The sequence below is a fragment of the Caenorhabditis briggsae genome (assembly GCF_000004555.2).
Source record: "Caenorhabditis briggsae complete genome, chrII, whole genome shotgun sequence".
Lineage (NCBI taxonomy): Eukaryota > Metazoa > Nematoda > Chromadorea > Rhabditida > Rhabditidae > Caenorhabditis > Caenorhabditis briggsae.
This window is the reverse complement of record NC_013486.2, coordinates 4856906-4881743: the sequence shown is the minus strand read 5'-3', so window position 1 is coordinate 4881743 and position 24838 is coordinate 4856906. Positions and strand designations below refer to the sequence as shown.

Here is a 24838-nt window from a genome sequence, read left to right as displayed (position 1 = left end):
AAAAGTTTCAAAATAACGGATTTTTTATTTAAAAAAAAACAGAGAGAAATTCAGAAAGTTCAGAAGATTGAAAATTTGAGAAAAGTCAAAAACTTTTTGAAAATGCAGAAAAATTCAGTATACCGTAAAACCTGTATTATTAGAAGGGCCCCTTTAATAGAAGGACCCCTTTAATAGAAGGGCCCTCTGGTAGAAGGGCACTCTGAGAGGTGCTCGGAAAATTAGAAGGGTCCCTGTAATAGAAGGGCCCCCGTAATAGAAGGGCCCTCTGTGAAAAAGGACCCCCCTTTAAAATGTGTTTTGAAATCAGAAAATTTCTGTACTTTTTCAGTGGAAAATATTCCGGGAGCTCCACAATTTGATAGAAATTTATTGAAACTCTATTTATTGATGAAAATCTTGCTAAATTTTGGTGAAATTAGCAGATTTTCATGAATTTTGAACAAAACTTCGTTGAACTTTTTGATGTGAAATTTCGGAAAAAACTGGCCGGAAAAATAAAAGGGCCCCCTCTAATTGAAGGGCCCCTGTAATAGAAGGGCCCTCCGGAGGTACTTTGGAACAATAGAAGGGCCGGCCCTTCTAATACAGGTTTTACGGTAGGCATAAGTTTTAACTTTTCAAAAAGTAGAATTTCTGAAATTCCAAATATCCAAGAATTCTGAACATTTTAAAATCCTTAACTAATTAGTAATTGAGAAACTCAGAAGTTCAAAAGTTCCAAAAATTTGAAGTTTTCAGAAAAAGCAGGAATTGCAGAAGAATAAAATATGTATAATTTCTGGCTCATCAAAAAAAAAGTAAGACTTGCTCTTTTTTTCAGCTCATAAGAAAAAAAAGAGAGATGACACAAGGATCCTATTGGTTTTTGTCACTAATCTCTATTTTCTAGGACACATCCTCCCACGAATCAAAAGGGAAAAAAGAGGAGGAAGAATCAAAAACAAGGAAAAAGTATTAGCTGGGAAATGGGATCAATATATCAAAAACGGATAATAATAAATCTTTTTATGTGTGTTTTTCAGCAAGCTCGTATTCAAAGAAACTGAAATTCTAAAATTCGGATATTCAGAAACTTTAAAATTTACAAAATTCGAGGATATTCAGAAATTAAGAGATTCCAAAAAGTTAAAAAATTCAAAAAAGTTAAAAACACCCACTTAACTTTTTTAAAACTTCCTAAAAATAAAAACATATCATTAATAAACTCCACACATCTAAGCATAGAAATCTCCGCCACTCAAGCTGAACATTTTTCATTGACTCATCGTTTAAGTTATATATGTCACTAGACATCCTTCCCCGGATTTTTTGCTGATAAAAACGCGTAGGAAGATTAGATTTCCTTATGAGAAAAAAAAATGAATGGGTGGCGGAAGAAGTTGCTGACTTGTAAGAAGTTCTTTTGGGTTATTTCATCAACCTAATAGCCAAAAAACAGGATTATGGAAGGACTCTTCAACTTTCAACTTTGTTGCAATTTATTCTGATACCAGCAAGCTGGTGCGCCGTTGGCGCGATTCAATTTAGTCTTGAATGGTTCTTAGCTTTGCTCTTCACTTTTTCTAAAAGGGCCAAATCTATATTTATTTTTCAAGCTTTTCAAAAGTTTTTAGTCCTTTGAAATCTTTGATTACTTCTGGAATTCTGTTTGAAATTTTGAAAATCTGGTGTCTGAAGCTTTTGAAAAATGTTTTCCGAAATTTCAGAATTTCAGAATTTTAAAAAGTCTTTGTGTGATTTTGAAAGTTTATGGATTTCATGAAACTCTACACTTTCCTGAAAGTCTCCGAACTTCGAATTTTCAAGATTCAAGAATTTTTGAATTTCCTCGAAATTTCAGTGTTTTCATCGTTTTTCAAAAACTATTTTTGGAGTTTCTGTACTGTCATGCTTTACATTATTGAACGATCAAAAATGTTTTGATTCCTAAATTTTTGAAATTTAAAATGTCAAGATCACTAAATTTCGGAGTTTTTTGAAACCTGCATTCTGAAGTCCCGAAAATCAAAGTTTAAAACTTTAAATTCTGAAAAGCTAAACAACTACTTTTGAACTAAACCTCGATCTAGACATAATCACAATAACTACTAATGGAAGACTAGAGGTAACTTCTCAAACACCAAATTCGTTCTAACATTTTATAATTCCCATTCTCTCTCTTTAACCTCAATTATCGGACTTCTTCTGAAACATATGACCAAACTGTCAACTGCCAGAATGTTTTTCTTGACATTTGGAGCATTTTATCAGTTGACGGTTTTTTGCTATCGTTCAAAAGAACTGAGATAATCAAAATTGAAGCTACGGTGAGGCAGTGTGCCTTATCGACAAATGATTTGTCGGCAAACGCCCTTTTCGACAAATTTATCGACAAATTTACCGGTAAATTTATCGAAAAATTACCGACAAATTGTCGATAAAAAACAATATTTATCGGCAATTTGTCGATAAATTTGTCGATAAAAATGCTCTTTGTCGACAATTTATCGACAAATTGTCGACAAAAATTGCTATTAACCGCCGGAAAAATCGGAAAATCTTTGTCGATAAGGCACACTGCAGTGAGGGGATATTGGTGAATCAAAAGGTAAATTCTATTCTCAAAAAGAAAGCAGCGTTTGACGCCGGTTTAAATTTTAATCAGGCAAATATTGCTTGCTTAGAAATTTCGCTGGCTTTTAATGTAAATCACATGAAATTGAAAGACCCATAGCTCTGGCACTGGCGGTCAGCAACAACTCTACTTAATACGATATTCAGAAAATAGTAGAATCTGAGAACTTGAAACCCAACAAATAGTTCTTTCTTTTTCAAATTCGGGGTAGACTAAAGATTTTCTGATTTTTTCACGGTTTTTTCACATTTTCTGATTTTTTTCCGGAACGTTTAAAAAATAATTTTGAATTCGATTCAGGGAATTTCTAGTGTTTTTGGGCGAATTTCAAAAAACGAAAATTCGAATTTCAGAAATTCATTTCGAAAAATTACAGAAATTTTTTTTTCAAAATTCCAGAAAGAAATTTCGGAAAATCAAAAATCTGGAAATTCAGAAATTCAAAAATTCAAAATTCAAAACTATCGAAAAATTAAAAAAAAACCAGAAGTTCCAATTATCAGAAAACTCGAAATCTGGGACATTTTGAAAATCTAGAAAATCAAAATCTTGAAGTTTATAAACTTGAAATTTGTTTCGAATCACAAAATTTTAGATAAAATTTTGATTCCAATAATTTCAGAAATTCGAAACTCAGAAATGCATTTAAATGCCGGAAAGAACTTTCATATAAAAAATCTCCCAGATTCCTAAAATTCTGATTCATTTGGAATTTTTTCTAGAATATAGACGACTCATGAATAACACGAAAAACAGATATGTGCAAAATTTCAGATTTCATGATGATCCATATATAGTCACATATTACTAACCACACCAAAATCCAGTATTTCTACACCTTGACATAAAGAAAGTTGGCTGAAAAAAAGCGAAAAAAGTGGAGAGAAGGGGATAATCGGGAAAATGAGATTGACCTATTATCCAATTCCTTTAGATATAAGATTAGTGAGAAAAAGAGTTTGCATACACACTTTTTTCTTATTACTATCGTCATTATGCTAATCTTTATTAATGGGGATAGAAGAAAAAGGAGAAAGAAGGATCTGGAAGATGGAAACTAGAAAAATTGAAATTTCCTGATTTTAAAAAAGCGATAAAAAGAGACAATTTTTAAAAGATTTGCAAGATCATTGACACCTAAACTATGTAATGAAATTGGATATGGGTCCAGCTAGATAAAAAAACGTAGTAGAATTTTTAGCAAGCATTAGTAGGATGAATAAATCAGCGGAAAAGGGAATCATTTTCTTGAGGGTGGAATTTTTATTTATTTTCTGTGGCTTCCTGGAAGTTCTAGGTTCTTTAAATATAAATGTTTCAGCATTTTTTTGGCATTTCTATCAATCAAAGACAAGAATAGCCGAATTCCTGAACTTCCGAATTCCTGAATTCTGAAGCTCTTAACTTCTGAATTGTTTTGGCAACTACGCTCTATAGAAATGGAAAGCTTGTAGTTTGGTGCATTGAGACGTTAGAGAGCAATCCAGAGAAAAATGGAAAAATGGAAAATCCATAGAAGAAAAATGTATTAAAATCCGAGTCAATAATTTTTTTCGGGATTGACACAACAGGAAATTAGGGCTAGAGGGACCACCCAATTTCCGGTTTTCCTTGGATTTCCGCTTGAGATTTTTGGAGAGAGAGAGAGAGAGAGAGAGAGAGAGAGAGAAAAGGGACCAAAAAAGGAAGAGAAAAAATAAATTTTTGATCTTTACCCGGAACAAAAAAATAGAGGATTTTTCAGGAGAACAATAGAAAGTAAAAGGACAGATTTATAGGTGACGTGTGTTCTTTTTAGTCTTGGTGCAGTTTATGGAAAGACCTTGAAAAAATATACTTGCAGAAAAGTTGCTCAAGAAAGCGCGATTTTTTCTAGATTTCGGAAATTTGAATTTTCCATCGCTTCGAACTTTCTCAATTTTTGAGAAAATAATTTTAGAAGTTGGAATTTTGGAATTTCAGATGTTCTAGAAATTTCTGTAGAATATTTGAAGTTTTCCAAATATGTCAAAAACATTGAAAATATTTGTCGTCAATGTCAATCTTCATCAATTTTTTCCCATCTAAAAAGACGCATAATCTGACGCGTTTTTTCGGAAAATGCATCAAGAATTTTTGAAGAAAAAACAAGGGTTTCCTCCAATCTTTCAATTTTCCAACTTTTGAAAAAATAAGATCAGGGGATTTATATCCGGAATTCTGAATTACGTTTACTTTACAGCCTGTACGTTTACTTTACGCCAGTACGTTTACTTTACAGCCTTACATGAGAACTTCCCGGCCCGGAAGGCCCGGTATCAAAACTCCTGTAGAACCAAATTTTGAGCACTCAATATAATTTTTTTTGTTTTTTTTTTTTGGATTGTTTGTCTGATCGAAAAAAAATCACATAAGGGTCCCCTTATGTGTTTTTTGAAAATTTCAAAACTTGTGAAATGACGGGCCCGCCGGGCCGAACCGGGCCTCCGAAATTCGGGAAAAAGCCCGGCCCGTTACAAGTTTGCAAAAAATAATGGAAATTTAATTGCAGAGCTCAATAAATCAGTATTTAAAGACTTCTTATTCTTTTTCTTCTAGAGTTTATTCGGTAATTTCATTTTGGAGACAAACCATTTTTTTAATGTAAAAATTGAAACTGAAAGAACCGAAAAGATGTGGGAGTGTTTTCAATGAATTTAAAAAACACAAAAAAGAAGAAGGGAAGGAACAGAGAATACTGATTAGGTGGATGGAAATAGTAAAAAAAAACGTTTTCAAGTTTTCAATAAAAAATTTTGAATAAAAAAAAATCGGGTAAATTAGAAATTCAGTCATTCAAAATCCAATAAAATTTGGAGACCATGAAAGTACCTTTGATTCTCATGATTTTCAAAAAGTTAGAAAGTGGAAAAATTCGGAAGAAACGAGAATTTCTGAAATTTGCAGAATTTCGAAATGGGAGGACTTTCAAAAATTCTGAAATGTGTGAGGATTCAGAATACAGGATTGGAAAACAATTTTACAATGAAACACAAAATTCAAAAAATTTTAGATATCCAGAAAAGTGTCTGCAAACTAGAAACTTAGGAACTTTAGAAACTTAGAAATTCAAAGAAAATCGGAGAAAACTAATTTTTCTTGATGTTTGACATGATCAAATACGATTATTCGCGAGGTTCATCATCAGATATCTCAAAAAGTGGCAGAAAAGATTAATCAGGAAGCAGTTTTCACAGAAATTTTCCATTTGGTCATGATTTTTTATTCGTCATATAAAATGGGAATTTTAGTTCCGACTCTTTTTTTTTCGAAAATTCCCAATTTTCAGCAAATGACATAATTGCTTCGAACTCAAAAACTTCGTCTAAATTTTTTCGTTTTTTGTTAATTTTAGCCAGAATTTTTAACTTTTTAAAATTTTTTTAGCGAGAATTTTAAGGGTAAATCGAAAATCTGAAATGTGAAAAAATGTATCGATTTCAGAATTTGTGACTGAAAATTTATATCCCAGTGCCTATGCAGCCACATGTTTTATCCAAATCGATAAAAATATTTTATCACAAAAAAACAAAACCCAACTGAAAAAGATAATCGTCAGATGACAGATTATCTTTTTTTTTCTCAATAATTTTCTCTTTTGACTGAAAAAATGTTATTGAGGTGAAAAATATAAGATTTAGAAAAACTAAAGTAACATTTTTGGAATCAGTGACCTAACTTTTATAGTTGGGTTGTCAATGCCACCAAAATTTGCGGTTCATTTGGAAAATCAACATTTTCAGGTATTCAGAAATTCAGTAAATCAGTGTTTCAGAAACCCTGAAATTCGGAAATTCAGAAATTTCAATATGTTTTTAAACTCCAAAGGAATTTTCCAAAATTAGAGGAATTCCAGAAAATTCAAAAAATCTTAGAAAACTGAGAATATCAAAATATGAGCAAAATTGACAAAAAGAAAAAAAGAACAATTTTTAAGAACAATTTTTTGCTCAAATTGACAAAAAGAAATAGAAAATTCAAAAGTTGCTGGCTGTCTTCTTGAGAAAAGCGGAGTTCATGCAAGTTTAATGAAACACTTTTTTCTCTAATTTTCAATTTTTCAATTCACTTTTTTTTTGAAAAATTTTTTCCATTTCGAGAAGGTCAAAAAGAGGGAGAGCAAATATTCCATTTTTGATCATTTCGAAAAATTGGAAAGTTGAAATATACTCTATTTGTGGGTTGTGGCCTAGAAAATAAAAAAAAAGCATTTCTAGGCCATGTTTATACTCTTTTTGAAGCTCTAGTTAAATTCAGTTCACAAAACATGCGTCGTTTTTCGAAAAATATCAATATTCAGTCAAGTTACGGTCATTTGAAGTTTGGTGGTCTAGAAAACCAAAAAAATCGAGATTTGGAATTCTGGGCCATGTTTAAACTCATTTTGAAGCACTTATTAAGTCGAACTTTGAAAATTTTTCAGTTTTCAAAAATACAGATTAATATAAAAATACAGATTAAAGATTTTTAAAAATTTCAAAAAATAATTGGCTGATTTTAATCTATATAAATTTCGAAAAAATGATTCTAGCTCGTTTGATTTTCGGATTCTTGAATTGTCTAAAAATGACATCATTTTCCAACAAAAAAAATGTTCGAAAAAAAGAGTGATTGAAGTGACACCATTTTACTATTTTTGCCTTCTCCAGTAACAAAAAAGGAAACATTTCCGGTGAACAAGAAACTTGAGCATTTTGTCATGAGCACAGAAGAAGAAATTTCTGAATTTTCTCTTCTTTTTTTGGAAGAGAAATCACAAAAATCAACCACGAGACCGGCGTTTTTTTCCGGTTTCTTGAGTGTTTTGGAGTGAAAAGATTAGAGATTGAATTTCAGATTTTCAGAATCTAAAAATACAGGAATTTCCAGATTTTTAGAATTTCAGGATCTTCGAAACTTAAAGGTCGAAGCAAGATGAATACAGAAATTCAGAAATTCAGAAATTCAGAAATTCAGAAATTCAGAAATTCAGAAATTCAGAAATTCAGAAATTCAGAAATTCAGAAATTCAGAAATTCAGAAATTCAGAAATTCAGAAATTCAGAAATTCAGAAATTCAGAAATTCAGAAATTCAGAAATTCAGAAATTCAGAAATTCAGAAATTCAGAAATTCAGAAATTCAGAAATTCAGAAATTCAGAAGTTCAGAAATTCAGAAATTCAGAAATTCAGAAATTAAGAAATTCAGAAATTCAGAAATTCATAAATTCAGAAATTCAGAAATTCAGAAATTCAGAAATTCAGAAGTTCAGAAATTCAGAAATTCAGAAATTCAGAAATTAAGAAATTCAGAAATTCAGAAATTCAGAAATTCATAAATTCAGAAATTCAGAAATTCAGAAATTCGGAAATTCAGAAATTCAGAAATTCAGAAATTAAGAAATTCAGAAATTCAGAAATTCATAAATTCAGAAATTCAGAAATTCAGAAATTCAGAAATTCAGAAATTCAGAAATTCAGAAATTCAGAAATTCAGAAATTCAGAAATTCAGAAATTCAGAAGTTCAGAAATACAGAAATTCAGAAATTCAGAAATTCAGAAATTTAGAAATTCAGAAATTCAGAAATTCAGAAATTCCAAGAAGTTCGAAAATATGAAATTTCGGAAATTCGAAATTAAATAAAAATTTCGGGAAAGAGAAAAAAGTGGAAAAATGTGGGTGAAAAAATAAAACAACTAGAAATCCAAATTTTTATCTTTATTTTTAAAGTCTTCTTTTTTCATAATTCTGGTGATGACACATTTATCCTATTCCATATAAATCACTAAACTTTTTTCTCTTTTTTTATCGCTTCCTTTTTCGCAGAGTCCTCTGAAAATGACGCTATTAAAAAACTCAAAGCGAAAATCTCAAAGCCAGTTTAAAAATGAAAAAAAAATACAAAAAAGAAAATTTTTGACAGACAAGACTTTTGTTATTTTTCTCTTTTTTTCTCTTGCAGAGATTTTTCCAGAAAAGCAGACACAATATCAGTTGATTTTTTCAGCAAAAAAACAGGACAAGAATCAAATTGCTGAAGCGGAAAATTTTTTTTGAACTGTTTCGACTTTTCTGAAATTCTGGAAGTTATAAGATTTCCGAATCTTAGATCACTTTTAAAACTATAATCTGATTTAAACTTCTGAAGAATACAGATAATCGAAACTAAAATTCAAACTTAAAATGAAATTTCAAAATTTTTTGGTATTTCTTTGAAAACCAACAAAAGCATTCATACTTTTTTTCAAAAAAATCCATATAGTGTATTTTTTTTTCTTCCCGAGAAGCTGTGATAGTGGCTACTAGAAAAGATAGATATTATGGCGGAAATTGAATGTGTGGATTGAAAAATATGACGGTGGTGTTGGAGATGGATGATGGCTCACGGATTAGAAAGGGAAAAAATGGGGAAAAATAGTCGAAGGATTAATAATCGGGATTTGGTTATCCATGATAAAGTAGTTGTGATAGGTTGGAAGGATTTCAATAGAAACAATAGAGTTACTTTTTCCGAAAAAAAAGTAAAGAATCTCAAAGAACATAATTTGTGATTAAAGGAGGGAAAAAATCGTTTTCAATCCAAAAACCGGCAAAAGGGTGTCTTCCAGAAATCGGCAAATAACTGAAAAACTAGGAATTTTTCAAAAATTCTACGAATGTTAAGTTTTCAATCTAGGTCTGTCTTACGTTCTCCAAAAGGTTTCAAAGTGATCGGAAACTTGGCCGCCGAGCTTCAGATTCCTGAAAATGGTCGAAATGGCCTAAAATCCATTGAAAAAGCCTTTTTGTATATCTTATTGACCGGTACTGTATGTTCGGATATTCTGGATATGTTCAACTTACGAAAGTTGATTGGAACAAAGCTTTAGTAATTTTGAACCAAATTATGTTCAAATTATCTATTTTTTCGGTTAACGTTTGACATAAATAAGTCAAGGAGAAAGTAAAAAACCGATTCGATTGATATTTTTTGTGAGAGGAAAAGGGGCGGGGCTTGTTGCACCTGTCTGATCCCGCCCCTTTGGGAAACTCCGCCATCATCCGACATTAGGCTTATTTCCATTAAATTCAAAATATCTAATTTTCCAGATTGTTTTTTCATCTTTGTGAAATTCGAAAAAAATTGAAATATGTGAAAAATTGAAATTCTAAAACTCCAAAATGTTTGAAAAAAACTACAATTCAACACTTTGATTATCAAATTTAAAAAAATTTATTAGATTTTCAACTGATAACTTTATCAATAGCATTCATAGTTCTTGATCCGTTTCTCCTTGACCAATTTGTTCATTCCGTCTTCTTCGTCTTCCAATTTCCAACACAATCCTGTTGAAACTGCAATAAAGTATATAATTTGAATATTCTTACACCAAAGAAATACAATATATCAAACTCACACAAAAAATAGCAAAAGTAGAATGGTCCAACGATCCTCAATAAGCATTCCAATACGAACAAATTGATATTTTGATCTTCAAGAAAACTGAGAATTCCACAAAAATGGGCACAGACAAAGAATCGCAACCAAATAAGACGTTTTGCCGTTGATGTTGGAATATCACTAATTTCATGAAGACCGCATTGAAGTTTGACATAATGTGTGTAGCAGACGATGAATAGGGTTAAAAATGTTTGAGATTTTAAGAGAAAACTGATAATTTCCATTTTATCTGGATTGATGTAAATGAAGATGTTGGTGAATGCTAAGCAAGACAAATAGAACAGGATGTCGAGAAGATAGAATATCCAATAGTAGATAAATTTCCGTTGTTCCAACTCATCGTTTTGTTTCATTTTTTTTTGTTGAAAAAATCACTCTAAAAATGAAAGTTTAATATACATTTATTTGATCCCCTAACTTTGAGCCAATTTATCTCAGTACCTGTCAAAGGTATAAAAAATTGGTCAAGTGATAAATTGTTCATCATAATATAAAAAATAATTTGTCAGCTGACACATTTTTGATATCTTTCGAAGAAACCGAGATAAATCATCTCAGAGACGGTACGATATTTTCGGGTAAAAAGTCTAGCAGTCCCCCAAAAATTCGGATCTTGGTTTGGAAAATTCTTTTTGAAAATTAAAACAAAGGGAGTTCCTTTTTTGAAAAAATAAGTCAATTACAGAGCACGGTACTTTGAAGTATAGGGGCTAGAGCTGCAGACGACAAGGCACTCTAATTGTCTGCATCTCTCCAAAACTTCAAATCACTGTATCTCAGCTTCTAGATGAACTAGAACGTTGGTTTTTAGACGGAAACGAAGTCTAAAAACCAGATTTTTGAAATTCCTACAGACTGTGTACAACTAGATACCACACTTCACGGTCTCCCTAGCTCAAGTTCGAACTTCAAACCTTCTTTTTCTTCCAAATGAATAATTTTCTAGGTTTGTTTAAGTGATACTGTATTGTTTTTATTGAAAATTGAAAACTATAAAACAGTTAGAATCACTAACCTTTTATTTCCTATAATATTTAGAAAGAGTAGAATTTCCAAAAATGGGAAGTATAGTCGAAATGAGCTAGTTGCTCATAGATACCACCGGGAGAGAAGGGAAGAGAAGGGAAGAAATTAGCAATTAAAGGATTATCTTCGAAAAGTGAGGAGCAGTCTCATGACTGGATACCCCCAGAAAATATCCTTAATTGCTTAATCCTTCCAAACATCATTAAAACTCAGAAATTCCGAATTCCAATATTCCCAAACATCAGAAATTCAGAAACCGTTAGAAATGGTGACAAAAGTTCTGAAGTTCTTAGTTTTAGATTTCAGACTTCCATAAAATCAGTGTTTGTAAAATTCTGTGAAAATTCGAAAAATTCCATTTTTTTCTATATTTTCAGGTTTCCATAAAAACAGTGCCTGGTGTTTTTCAATTCATAAGAGATTCAGATCTTCAGAAGATTTTTCCTCCGTCAACTAGTTGTTGATTTTCCCAAAAAACAAATCCAGTTTTACCTAAAATAAGTTCAACTTTCCCGTCGTGACGTCCTAAAAATTTTTTTCCAACCATCACATCAAAAACACTTGACAAAAAAAAATCCTGAACTATTTCGATATTTATCATGTCAGAAGCGATCACAGCTTCACAAGAACGTTCGATGCTTCATCAAAATGTAAGTGTGCTCTGTTGGACTTGAAAAAGCGCTTTTTCAAAATTCCCACTTAAAATTAGCCTGGCGAGCAATAACCTTGGAGAGATGATTTAGAAAATTTGCATTCACTTTTCTTCCCAAATTATTTTCTGCGATTCTGAATCTGACGTCTTCACCACGGGCGCGGGAAGTAGTCGAAGGGTGTAGGAAAAGCCGTCAATATGAACGCCATCTCCACCTCTCCTGCTTGTTGGGCTCCGTGGTTTAGTGGCTAGCGCGCTAGACTTTTGCCCACGCGATGCGGGTTCGAGTCCGGCAGGTGGCATATCCTTTTTTGGATTTTTAAGGGTTTAGAAATGATTTTAGTCAAAAAAAAAGTGCAACCCCGCTCTATTGGACTTCCTTCCAGAACACTGCTCCTCGATCTACACAATTAAATAGCGGAACCAAGAAGAATAATGGATTTTTGTCGACATTAGCCAGCTACTTGACCTCCACCGCTAAAAGCGATCCAAAGCCAATTGGTAAGGGATGACCGAGGATTTTTCTAGTCCATGAAATTTTCCTTACAGTAATCCCTAAGAAGCCGCTGATGACGTCCTGGGATGATGTGGATTTTGTGAAATTGAATAAGTTGGTGTGCAATGTGCTCTACGAACCTAACAATCATTATGAGCCACTGTAAGTGTGTGGGGTGTTCGGTAGAGCGAATTTGAAATTTTTGAAGAAAAATGGAAATTTTTTTTTGAGATTTTCAGAATTTCTGAAATTGAAAGAGTGGTTGGTAGAAGACGTGAACACTGCTTCTATGCTGTCGTCGGAACGATTTTGGTCCTGATTTTGCTACACGATGCAGTTGGAGCGATTACTGCTTTCATGGTATTGGGAATTTTTGGAATTTTGAAATTTTGAATTTTAAAGTTTTTGAATTTCCGAATTTCTGAAATTCTGAATATTAAATTTTAAATTTTTTTTCAACAATTTTCAAAATATTTCAGACCCTTCTTGTTCCCACATTCATGACAATTTCTTCGATAACTACCACATCTGAAAACTCTGAAATTCAAAATCGCGAAAATTTTTTCATCCGCTACTGGACCGTCTACGCCGTTTTTGTCACTGGAGAATCGTTTTTGGCTTCGTTCGTTTTTTTTTCAAAAATTTTCAGAAATTTCCAGAAGTTTGCAAAATTCCAAAAAAAAAGTTTCAGACTGATCCAATGGGACCTTCGTCTGTTTCGCTTGGTTTTCATGTCAATGTGCTTGTCTACTAGAATTCCAGCCCTGGCGGCAAGTTATGGTGGGATTTTTAAAAGTTAATTTCAATGAAAACTCTAGAAAATTAGTTTTTTTCAGCGAAAAAAAAAACAAAAACTTGAAAAATGTATTTTTTCAGATTTTTCAGAGATTTTTCCTGGAAAAAGTTTTTATTCTATTTTTTGTATGTTTTTTCATTGAAAATCCACATCAAAATCACTGAAATCTATCAGTTTTTCGAAACTGCGCAGCAAACGCGCTCCACCGCCTCGCCATCGCCCGTGGAACGTCGGCCGCTTCAAATGCCTCTAATTCATAGTTTCGAGTTCCGCAAAGAGTTCTCAGCGCGGTCCGGAATATTTCTTGCCACAGACCTATGAACCTTCCCAATTAGCATCATGATGATCTTGACCGCTTGACCGCTACCTTGACCGCTGCTTTTTGCCAGTTTTAAAAGGAAATTTTCAGAAAAAATTTGGGAAAAACTTCTTTTTCAGACAAAATTTTGAAATTTTGGCTTAAATTTTCAAATTTTGAAAGTTTTCATGAATATTTTTTCAGCAAAAATCATCGGGGTCGTCACTTCAATTCGAGACACGATCGATTCCAATAATTTTGAGTCTCCGAAATCTGAAAGCAAGAAGACCAGTTGAAAACTCAAACTTTTGAACATTCTTTTATTATAAATTTTTTGAATTTTCAAAAAAAAAACGAATTTTATTACTACAAAACGGACAGAAAAAAAAGAATAATTTATGAAAAAATCGAATTATCGATCTCCATTCTCCGCATAAATCGATGAGCGGTCTCGATCGGAACGATGGAATTCTTTGAGAATTCGATGAAATGTTTTGTCGCGAATCACTTCTTGACACATTTCTAGCCTGAAAATAACTCTTTAAAATTCGAACAAAATGACAAATTTAGATAATTTAGATAAACTTTGAATAGACTTTAAACTATATTTAGTCAATTTTCTAACCATTTCTTCTCATCCATCGCCGCCGTCTCCACCGTAAAATCGTCTCGATTCCTCTGCAACATGACTCTAAGCTGAGCAATATGCTCATCAAACTCATTGAGCATTGTCTCATCGATCTCGTCCTCTCCCTCATACAAATGCTCTCGTTTCACACGAATTTCCTCCAAAACTAGGAGGCATTTAAAGGGTTCTTTTGAGATTTTCAGCCATTTCGAGTCTCGAAATGCCAAACGAAGCAATTGTGCTCTCTCACGAATCACCGATGGAGCCGTGTCGATTGAGCTCGCTTTCGTTTTTATAAAAACTGAAAAATTAGGTTTTTTTCTCAAATTTCCTGGCTTAACGCACCCAAATTCGTCATTCTTTCAATAGAAAGTTTCGGACGGAATTGATGTAACCATGGTCGAATTTGTTCGGATGTTCGAATCGTATCAATGATTGTTTTGTCGAAATGTGTTTCAGAGATAACAAGTACAGTATGACTGATGAATAGGAGGAAAGCGGTGAGGCGAAGAGTCTGAAATTTTGAAATTTTCCATTTTTCGTGTTTGGCAGAAAGTTGGTTTTCTAGGCCAAGAGATGTAAAATGGACCATAACTCTCTTGAAAACCGCTCAGATAAAGTGAAAGTACTACCAATAGATTTGTTAGAGCATATGGAACATTTTGACCTATTTAATTGTTGGTGGCCGAGTTTTGGTTTTCTAGGCCATCACTTAAAAATGGCTGTAACTCGCTTTAAAATTGATATTTTCGAAACTTAAAAGCACGATTATGATTCTCGTGAATTGAGGGATCGTTTGATTTATAATATAAAAAATATAGTAGCCTAACTTTTTGGAAATTTGGTCTTCTAGGCCACCGGATACAAACGGCTGAAACTCGCTTTAAAATCGTGATTTTCGAAATTTGAAAACATCATTAAAGTCCTAGTGAAGTAGGCTATCACCTGACTAAAAGTATGAATATAGTGGTGACCTAACTTTTTCAAAATTTGGTTTTCTAGGCCAGCACTCTAAAATCGCCGTAACTCGCTTCAAAATTGAGATTTTCGGAATAGAAAAACTATTATAATCCTCGTAAACAGAGTAATCGGGTGATCTAGAATATGTCAAATATGGTGGCCTAGAAAATTTGAAAATTGGTTTTCTAGGCCACCAACTTGAAAATGGCGGTTTGGGGCTGTAACTCGCTTCAAAATTCAAATGACATTCAGAGTTTTTTTTTCAATTTTGAGCGTTTTAAGTCAAGGAAAGTGGGCGGAGCCAAATTTGCGCAGTTTTTTTCTGACTCCGCCCAATTTTTGCGGCAAATTTTCTTCTCGGAATCTGATCGCGTCTTTTTGAGTAATTTTGAAGTGAAAAAAGCTGGGAGTATTAGAAAAAAAAATTTTTTCTTTGAAAATCTCTCAAAATTGGCGATTTTCAGGTCTAACTTTTCTACCGAAATTTCGACTGATTTCAGTATAAAACTGTCAATTTTCTCTATAAATTTTTTTCTAAAAACCCCGAAAAATTCGCCGAAATTCCTTACATCACTCATCGCCGTCGCTTCATCTAGCCGTCCTCCTCTCAGTTTCGGTAATCCTTCCATTATCGAAAAACTGTGCATTGGTTGACAATCTAGGAAAATCTGATGATTCGTCACATAAATATCGATTTGTGTCGTTTGGTGACGAGATTGCTCATTCGCTTCACGGGATACCGGACGGAAGACGTATTCTCTAAAAATTCAAAATTTCCCGCCAAACACACAAAAACCAAAATCTCACCTATACATTTGTCTGGAATTATTTCCAGCCAACATACTCAAAATCGTCGATTTTCCGGCTCCCTGCGGTCCGATGGCAGAGATAACGTTGAAATTCGGGCTATTTGTGAGAAGATCCTGGAAAAACGCGCTCTAATGCTAATTTTGCAAAAAAAATCTCAATGAAGCGCACTTTCTAACGCACCGAAATACTATCAGTAATCTCTCCGATATCATTCAAAAATCGCACGGATTCCTTCATTCCACTAGATTTCGAAACTGATGAATCCGGTGGTGAAATTGGTCCATTGTTTTCAGGAATTCCAGAATTTCCAGATGCCGGCGGTGGGCGGGGCTTAATTGCGATTCGTGGAGCAGTCACTGGAGGACTCGATGTACGAGATGGAGCCACCGGTCGTTGTTGAATGACTGGCGTTTTCAAAATTTCCACTTTTTTCATCTGGAAATTTTTTAAAAAATTTTGAAAATATTGAGAAAAATTTTCAGATTAAAAAAAAGACAATTTCATCTGAAAAGAATCATATTTGCCCTCATATGGCTCAAAATGTAAATTTCCATTTTGCAGCAATTTTTTGAAAAAAAAAGAGAAAAACGATACAAGTCTTGCTGAAAAACAATTTTCCCGTGCAAAATTTCCCAATTTCATCTGAAAAGAATCATATTTGCCCTCATATGGCTCAAAATGTAAATTTCCATTTTGCAGCAATTTTTTGAAAAAAAAAGAGAAAAACGATACAAGTCTTGCTGAAAAACAATTTTCCCGTGCAAAATTTCCCAAGTGTACAACCGCGCTCCAATGAACAAATAAATAAAATTCAAATTTTTAGATTTTTCAAGCCTAACTATAAAAATGACATTTTTCGTTCAAAAAGTCATTGAAGTATACCAAAAAGGGTAGAATCAACATAGTTTCTTTTAAACATTATTCAAAGGAAAATAGGTCAAAATAGACCAAAAAAGCAAGCTCATTTTTATTGTACAAGTCCAAAAATCCAAAAAATATGGGCCCAGAAAACAATAGGGGCGAAAAAAAAAGCCAATTATTAGACAGAAAAAAAAGTGAGGGACACAAGTATTGGTGGTGGGGTGTAAATTATGAGAAAAATGCAAGGAAAACGGTATTAATTTGAATTTGGCGGTATTTTGTGAATCAGAAAATTCGGGCTTAAATTGATAGAAACAAGAGACTTTGACGAAAAAAAAGCGAATTTTAATGAATTTAGGCTCAAAATGTGTCAAATTATTTCAGCTTTTCGTCTCAAAAAATGGCGCCAAATTCAAAGTTTCAAAAAAAGAAAAATAGAGATAAATTAGGCGTCCATGGAAACTTGGGACATTTGATCCGACAAATCGACGTCTTCAATCAGCTGATCACAAATCGATGAGAGCTCTTCGACACGTTTCTTCAGCACACGAATCTCCTCGTCTTTACTCGCAATTTCGATATCGTGTCGTTTGACACGAAGACGCAATCCTTTCATGTTGTTCTCGTGATTCGAAACTAGCTCGTCGTACTCGATGGAAGCTCTGCAACATTTTTTGAAAAATTTGAACTTTTGAATTTTCCGAGTTTATTTTGAGCATTTTCAGCTAATTTTGGAACAATTTCAGTCGATTTTTCACCATTTTCAGACAATTTTGGACCATTTTCAGTCAATTTTGAACTAATCCTATTTAATTTCGGATCATTTTCAGCTTACTTAGGATCAGTTTTAGTCAATTTTTGACTAAATTTTCTGAATTTTGGACCATTTTCAGTCATTTCTAGGCCATTTTTAGTCAATTTTTCACTATTTTCGGCTCATTTGGGATGATTTTAAGCCAATTTTAGAGCATGTTTAGTCAATTTTAGATCATTTTCAGTCGATTTTCAGGTCTAATTTCATGTTTACCTCTCCAACTCAGCGTTCGCATTATTCTTGACAGCCAAAAACTTATTCTGCCACTCATCGACTTCTGCGACCGCCATTTTCAGCTTATCCCTAGCGTCTTCATACTCATTGCGAATGTCATTAGCCACTTCACGGACCTGCAAATTTCGGATTTCGATAGATTTTTTAAAAAATTAGAATCTAAGAGCGCTTGGCTAGCGATTTTTCCGATTATAAAAATTTTTGAATGGAAATTGACGATTTCTTAACAAAAATCGCTCAATTACCTGATTATAAGAGGCAAAAAGCGTCGCATAGTTAGCATGGAGCTTCTCGGCCTCGGCTCTCGCCAAATCTCGATCTTTCAGCGCTTTTTGGAGCTCCTCGTTCGATGCTCCGGTGGTTCCGTTGACGGCTCCGTTGACTGGTGTCTGACAGCGTCCCTGGGAGATCACTTCGCCATTCGCACAGCGCCGAACTTCGAATTCTGAAAAAAATTATAGTTATAAATTAAATTTTCAGGGAAATGGATCAGAAAATTGGATTGTAGGTGGGAAAGTGGCGCTGGAAGATGAAATTTAGGGTGAAAATGAAAAATTTTCAGCCATATATTTATTTTTTATTTTATTTTTAATGATCTTAGATCAATTTTTAGACAATTTGAGACCAACACTAGCTAATTCTCGACTAATATTGAGCCATTTTCAGTGAATTTCAGAGAATTTTTGTCAATCTGTTTTGAACCAATATCAGACCATTTCAGACCATTACAGACTGATTTTGAACAATTTTTACCAATTCCAATTTTTACCAATTTTTACCAATTCTGGGTCATTTTCAAGGAATTTTTGATTTATTATTTTCAGCCCATTTTCGGTTCCCAGAGGCTTTAGAATAGCTTCAAACAATTCGATTCATTTTTTTCTCGAAAAATCTCACCATTCGAATACAAAAGTCTTCCGACTTGCTCGGTGAGCAACTTCGACGTATGCTTCAGCACAATGATCTCGGCTCTCGTGTAGCCGAGCAACGTCTCCGGCTCTCTAGTCTCTTGTGATGCTGCTGATCTCGACGGCCGTTCGATTGTCTGTGGCGCATCGCTGAAAACCTCCATATCCTCTTTGATATCGACTGTCGCGTCGTTTTCGTCTTCTCTGGTGAATGTGGAATTCATCTGGAAACATGTTTTTTTGAAAACAAGACAATTTGAATCGAAAAAGAGGAAAGAAACAGGGAAGAAAAATAGAGGAAAATGTTTTTTTCAGGTTTTATATAAATTTTTCTAGAGAAATTGCTATTTTAAACAATTTTTCAGACAAAAAAACACCCGAATCAATTTTTTTTCAATTTTTCCCTACTTTTTCTCGAAATTTCGTAATGTTCCGACAATTTTGCTGAATTCTTAGCATTAAAAACCTCGAAAAAGGGTATTTTCAGATAAAAACCCATTTTTCTCGATGGAAATCGCTGAAAATCGCTAAAAACCAGCTGACAATCGACAGAAAAAAAGTTCAAACGTGGATTTTTCGCGCTGGGTACGGTTTTCGTTGCGAAGTCCTCAAAACTCTTTAGCTTATGCTCCTTTAAATTACGGTATTTTTATTATTATTTTTTTTAGATAATTTTTGCGGATTTTCACAACAAAAAATCAATGTCAGAGACAGAAAAATGCGAGAAAGGGCAAACACCCCGCCAATTCACTGGGTCGCGGACTAGAAAAACGCTAGGCCACGCGGCCAGGACCCCTAAAAGAGGGAAATAATGGGGAAAATAGTTTGAGAATCTAGAAATGGCTCTGAAAAATTCAATTTTGTGGTTTTTTGCATGTTTTTAGCTTAGTTAAATATGTCAGAATTTGAATTTATCGATTTCAGTGTCTTTGCCTTTGGAATTGCGAAATTTCAAGCAATATTAGATCGTTTTTGTCGTCCTATATAAAAATTCAAGAAAAAATATAAGAAAATTTTTTTTCAGTTAGCTAGAACCGATTCAATGGATCTTCTCGGCTTTATCGAAAGAATTGGAGATGGTTTGTTGAAGAAAAAAATTGTGTTGATCAAAAAACCTTTCAGATCCCCCAGATCCTCCCAAAGTGGCTGTCAGCTATCATCAAACAATCCACGTGGATTCAGAATTTCTAGAATGGCCGAATTCTGAAGCGGAATCTGCAGATTTCTCGGCTCCAGAAGCGCCACCTAGTCTTCCACAAGTTCCATCGACTTCTGGAAGTTCTGGAAGCATTTTTCAGCCGATTTCTGATACGCTTTTGGTCTACTTTCCAGACACTTTTGAGGTGAAAATAAGCTCGAAAATTGAATTTATTGTTAAAAACTTCCCCTGAAAAGTTTGAAGTCTAAAAATTTGATTCTGAAAATTTTCAGAATTTTTGGTCAAAAAAAAGTTTTTTTTTTCGAAATTTTTTTAAAAATTTTTTTGCAAAATTTGCCGAAAGTATACATTTGAAATGTGATTTTTTCCATCTAAAAACAAATTTTTGGCATGAAATTGACCAAAAAATTTCAGACAATAACCCAAAATTTGCTGGAAATGCTGTCATCGACGCGTTCCGACAACGATATCCAAAGCGAACTGATCGAGCTACTCGGTTTCGAATTATTCGAATTGGCGGGCGATATTTTGGAGAAACGAAACAAAATTGTCTACGAAATCAAGACGAAAGCGTTGGCGTTGGCTGAGGAAGCCAAACAGAACAAGGCAAAAGTAAGAGTTTCAAGGGTGTTTTTTTGGCGGAAAATCGACTGAAAATTCAGAATTTTCTTGATTCACTCTAGAAAAGGTTATTCCTCGAGGAATTTTCAGTGTGATTACCTAATTTTTTCTAGGCCGCCGTAGCGGATGGATCTAACATTATCCCCTGTGTTTTCTAGACTATTTTGACGTGGTGGCCTAACTTTTCCAACTTGAGTTTTTTAGGCCACCATGTTAAAATGACCTAGAAATGGCCTGATACTCATTTGGTGGGGCTTTTAGGCCGTTTTGAGGTGGTGGCCTAGCAAACTCAACTTGCAAAAGTTAGGCCATCATGTTAATATAGCCTAGGAATTACACCAAAAGAATATCAGGCCGTTTTTAGACCAAAAAAGTTGGTGGCCTAGAAAACTCAACTTGCAAAAGTTAGGTCACCGGCCTGATATTCATTTGACGTGATTCCTAGGCCATTTTGAGGTAGCTGCCTAACTTTCGCAAGTTCAGTTTTCTAGGCCACCATGGACTAGAAAACACACCAGATGAATATAAGGTCATTTTTATGCGATTCTAACATGCTGGCCTAACTTTTGAAATTTGAGTTTCCTAGGCCACCACGTTAAAGTGACATAGAAAACGCACTTAAATCTACATTTTAGCCTAAAAATCCAATTTTTGGATTTCTAGGCCACATGACTCAAAATTTGAATTTTTAGACAATATTCTTTAAAAAGTCCCAAAACTGAAAAATTTCAAAAAAAAAGAATTTATTCCAATTCGACACAATTTTTGAAAAACGAAATGGCCAGTGATAAAATGATAATCAGCGTGGCGAGATATCCGATTCCTCCTTGAACACATCTCTCATTGCAAATGAACAGTTCCGTTGATTCCAAAATGTAGGAGGGGCTTCTTCGCGGGTTACTGTAGTTTCTGCGCACCATCACTTTTCTTGTAGTTTTTGTAGTTGTGGAATTTGAAATTTCGTCATTTTTCAAAGTTTGTCTTGTCATCTCATAGACTCTATCGAAAGTATTGCATCCGAGTGCAGATCGAACATACTGAAATTTGAAAATTTTGAATTTTTCGATTTTCTATAAATTTTTGAATTTCTGAAAATTTTGGAATCGAAAATTCCGATTTTTCGAAAAATTTGAGCTCTTGTATTTCCGAATTTTTCGATTTTCTCGAAATTCCCTTTTTCGAAGTTTTGGGTTTCCAAAATGTAGAATTTTTAGAATTTTGGGATTTTCAGATTTTTTGAAATTTTTGAAATTTCAGATTTTTCGAAATTTCGGATTTTCGAAAATTTTGAATTTCTGAATTTTTGGAATTTTTAATTTTCTGAATGTTTTAATTTTTCGAAATTTCTGAACATTTTGGATTTTTCGAAATTTTTGAATTTTTGAATTTCACAAAATTTAGTTTTTTTTAGATTTTCACACATTTAGAAATTTCAAAATTCCATTGTTCCAAAAAGTTCCAAGATTCTAAAAGTTCAATAAATTCTGAATTTCGAAATCTCGAATTTTCAAAAATGCTGTATTTTGCAATGTGGGAAATTTTTTTTGAAAAATAGAAAATTACAATTTTTAAATTTTTAAAAATTCCAGAAAATTGAGAAATATAGAATTCTTTGAAAAATTGGAAAAACAAAAATTGAGAAAACAGAGAAATGCAGAATTATATCTTTCAAAATTAGAGGTATTCAAAAATTCCATAATTCCGAAAATTCCGAAATTCTGAAAATAAAAATCATACCATCAATTTCCCCATCCACTCGTTTTCATCAATAAATGAAAACGGGCGGTTCATATAAATTTCTGGGACCGCCCGACATTGACCGAATTGAGAAACTCCTGTCCAAATGCAACTGATACGGTAGTTGCTGACGTTTGTATCCAATAAGAAACCAATTGTATCGTCCAAACACAACTCGTCCTGATAGCCTTCCAGTTTTAGTGATTCTAGATTTGAACTGAAATGTTTTTGGATTTTTGAGAATTTTTGAAATTTTAGGAAATTTGGGATTTTTGAATTTCAGATTTTTGCAAATATTTGAATGTTTTTAAAAGTTTTCGTTAAGAATCGTTGAAATTTTCGAATTTTTTTGGATTTTAAAAATATCTCGAACTTTTGTTGTCATCAATGTTTTGATAGTGCTATTTTAGACTTTTTCTAGGCAATTCATCATAGTGGCCTAGAAAAATCAACTTGCAAAAGTTAGATGTTAAAACGGCCTAAAACCCTACAAGATGAGTATCACGTCATTTCTAGGCTAATTTAACACTGTGGCCTAACATTCGCAACATGAATTTTCTAGGCCACCATGGTAAAATTGTCTAGAAATGGAGTAACATGCCCCTTGTGTGTTTTCTAAGCGATTTTACATAGTGGCCTAACTTTCGCAAGTTGAGTTTTCTAGGCCACCATGAGCTAGAAAACACCAGATGAATATGAGGTCATTTTTATGCTATTTTAACATGGTGGCCTAACATTCGCGAGTTCCGTTTTCTAGGCCACCAACTTCTATGGCCTAGAAATGATCTGATATTTACCAGGTGTCACTTTTTTAAATGTTCGAATTTTTGAATTTTTTGAACTTTCCGAATTATAGAATCTTTTAATTTTTGAATATCAGAATTTTGGAGTTTTTCCAGAATTGTCGAATTTTCAAAAAATCTGAAATTTCTTATGGGGTTATTCATGTAGCGAAATTATGTATTGAAATGCATTTCGGCGCCCTCGAAATTCGATGCAGGAACGTCGCGAAATGTATTTCAAAGCATTTCGCAACATAACTGTAAATGCATTGAAATACATAGCGTGGCGCGATATTTTGTCTGGGAAATGTGATGCACCTTCAAAGATTCGCACGATCCTTCAGAAAGCTTAAAGACTGTTATCGGTGTCCTCCCCCATACCTCAAAACTCCAACAATATTATGTTTGTTGAATGACGCAATTCGTTGTGCTGCATTTCGACGAAGCTGCCATTCGTTTTGATTCTGGACCGATGCATAGGGTCTGAAAATTACAAAAAAATTCGGATTTTAAAGATCCAAATCAGTCCAATTTGATCTTAAAATTTCAAATTTTTGAGGCGAAAACTTGAAATTTTTTATCTAAAAAATAAGTTTTTGAGCTCCAAATTGGGTGATTTTTTAGCTTTAATTCCATAGAATCTAGCTCGAAAAATTCAAGTTTCCTTACCGAAATCCAACTGGACAAAACCGATTTTCACCACATTGAACGTCGGATCTGACCCCGTTTCGAGATATGAAAAGGACCAAAAATATAAAAATTAGCACCGACTTCATCCCGTTTTTCCCTTATTTTCACTGATAAATGATTGATAAAATTGACAAATTTTTGGCCGATAAAATTTTGAAAATTTGGAATTTCGGAATTTTAGATCGTAAAAAGGTTTTGACGGGGAAAATATGGCAGATTTTTGGAGGGGATGTGGACATCTGGATCTACAGACAGACAGAAAAAAGAAAAGTTTATTTTTCTAACTACAGTAATCTTTATTCTAGCAAACTAGAATAACCCAAAAATCCCCTATCACCCTGTCGTTACAGTAATCCTAAGTACCAGAAACTACTGTAATCCTAATCGAAAATTCCTACTACAGTAGTCCTTTCAACGAGTTACAAAAAAAAATCACAAAACATGGCCATAACTTGGATTACTGTAGGTTGGTATACTGTAGTAATTTGGGCTACTTCAAATTCCAAATTTTTTGAAAAAATTCCAATATCAGAATGTTCCAAATGCACTCGGATTTTAATAGGGTGTACTGTAATAGTCTGGGTTACTGTAGGAGTACTGTAGTTAACTACAATTTACCTGTCTAGAATCCAAACGAGGGTACACTGTAGGTATACTGTAGCTTTAGAAAGCTTACAGTATACAGTAACACAGTATGCTCATCTTGAACTCAAGTGGTTAGGTTACTTAGTTAGAAATACTGTAGTGGAAATTCGGTAACTCCATGTAGTTGGGTTACTGTAGCCAGGTAAATCTTAGTTTAAAGGCATACTGTAGGTACTGTAGGGGATAAAATTGCTCATTTTCTGTAATATAACACATGAAATTATAACACATGAGAAACTTTGAAAATGTATTGATGAGCCAGACTTTTCGTCTGTTGATCCCTTTCGCCGCGTAGAGGCTCAGTACGTGAAAGAGAATCTGGTTTTTACCGGGAAAAAACCTGACAAAAAACCACTGGCATCAGGATATGGGGGGACCATATCACTGGCATCAGGATATACGGGAGTATATCGGCTCCCGGACATTTCGCAGNNTTGAACAAAATTCGGGTCACTTTTAGACCAAATTTGGAAAGTTTAAAATCAATCTTGACCATTTCAAATTTAATTTTGAGTGATTTTATGCCATTTGAGACCATTTTGGACCATTTTTAGTGAACTTTGGATCATTTAAGGATCATTTTCCAAATCATTCCTGGTCGATTTCAGACAATTTAAGTCTATTTTAGACCATTAAAATTAATTTTCAATGATTTTCGGCTATT

The 24838-nt window shown here is 33.5% G+C and overlaps 6 protein-coding genes across 6 annotated transcripts in view; 2 read left to right on the top strand and 4 right to left on the bottom strand.

Moving 5' to 3' along the window:
- Positions 1-9856: 9856 nt before the first annotated feature.
- Positions 9857-10410, bottom strand: CBG25514 (the record flags this gene model as incomplete). Its single annotated transcript, XM_045242027.1, has 2 exons — positions 9857-9951; positions 10014-10410. 2 exons carry the CDS (start codon positions 10408-10410, stop codon positions 9857-9859), a joined length of 492 nt encoding a protein of 163 aa, XP_045098289.1.
- Positions 10411-11682: 1272 nt separating this feature from the next.
- Positions 11683-12985, top strand: CBG04260 (the record flags this gene model as incomplete). Its single annotated transcript, XM_045242026.1, has 5 exons — positions 11683-11739; positions 12122-12236; positions 12285-12393; positions 12471-12567; positions 12923-12985. 5 exons carry the CDS (start codon positions 11683-11685, stop codon positions 12983-12985), a joined length of 441 nt encoding a protein of 146 aa, XP_045092625.1.
- Positions 12986-13737: 752 nt separating this feature from the next.
- Positions 13738-16158, bottom strand: Cbr-smg-9 (the record flags this gene model as incomplete). Its single annotated transcript, XM_002630286.2, has 6 exons — positions 13738-13852; positions 13951-14254; positions 14299-14467; positions 15483-15672; positions 15721-15836; positions 15904-16158. 6 exons carry the CDS (start codon positions 16156-16158, stop codon positions 13738-13740), a joined length of 1149 nt encoding a protein of 382 aa, XP_002630332.2.
- Positions 16159-17029: 871 nt separating this feature from the next.
- Positions 17030-18764, bottom strand: Cbr-tac-1 (the record flags this gene model as incomplete). Its single annotated transcript, XM_002630285.1, has 4 exons — positions 17030-17246; positions 17612-17748; positions 17878-18077; positions 18530-18764. The coding sequence occupies 4 exons, from the start codon at positions 18762-18764 to the stop codon at positions 17030-17032; spliced, it is 789 nt and encodes a 262-aa protein (XP_002630331.1).
- Positions 18765-19582: 818 nt separating this feature from the next.
- Positions 19583-24838, top strand: part of CBG04253 — a gene marked incomplete at both ends in the record, with an annotated part of 23194 nt that continues 17938 nt past the window's right edge. Inside the window, 3 exons of the mRNA XM_045242024.1 lie at positions 19583-19619; positions 19663-19883; positions 20114-20311. Of these exons, the coding sequence (XP_045092624.1) occupies positions 19583-19619; positions 19663-19883; positions 20114-20311 (456 nt within the window). The remainder of the gene's footprint in view (positions 19620-19662; positions 19884-20113; positions 20312-24838) is intronic.
- Positions 21064-23615, bottom strand: CBG04256 (the record flags this gene model as incomplete). Its single annotated transcript, XM_002630283.1, has 4 exons — positions 21064-21357; positions 22058-22274; positions 23221-23322; positions 23509-23615. 4 exons carry the CDS (start codon positions 23613-23615, stop codon positions 21064-21066), a joined length of 720 nt encoding a protein of 239 aa, XP_002630329.1.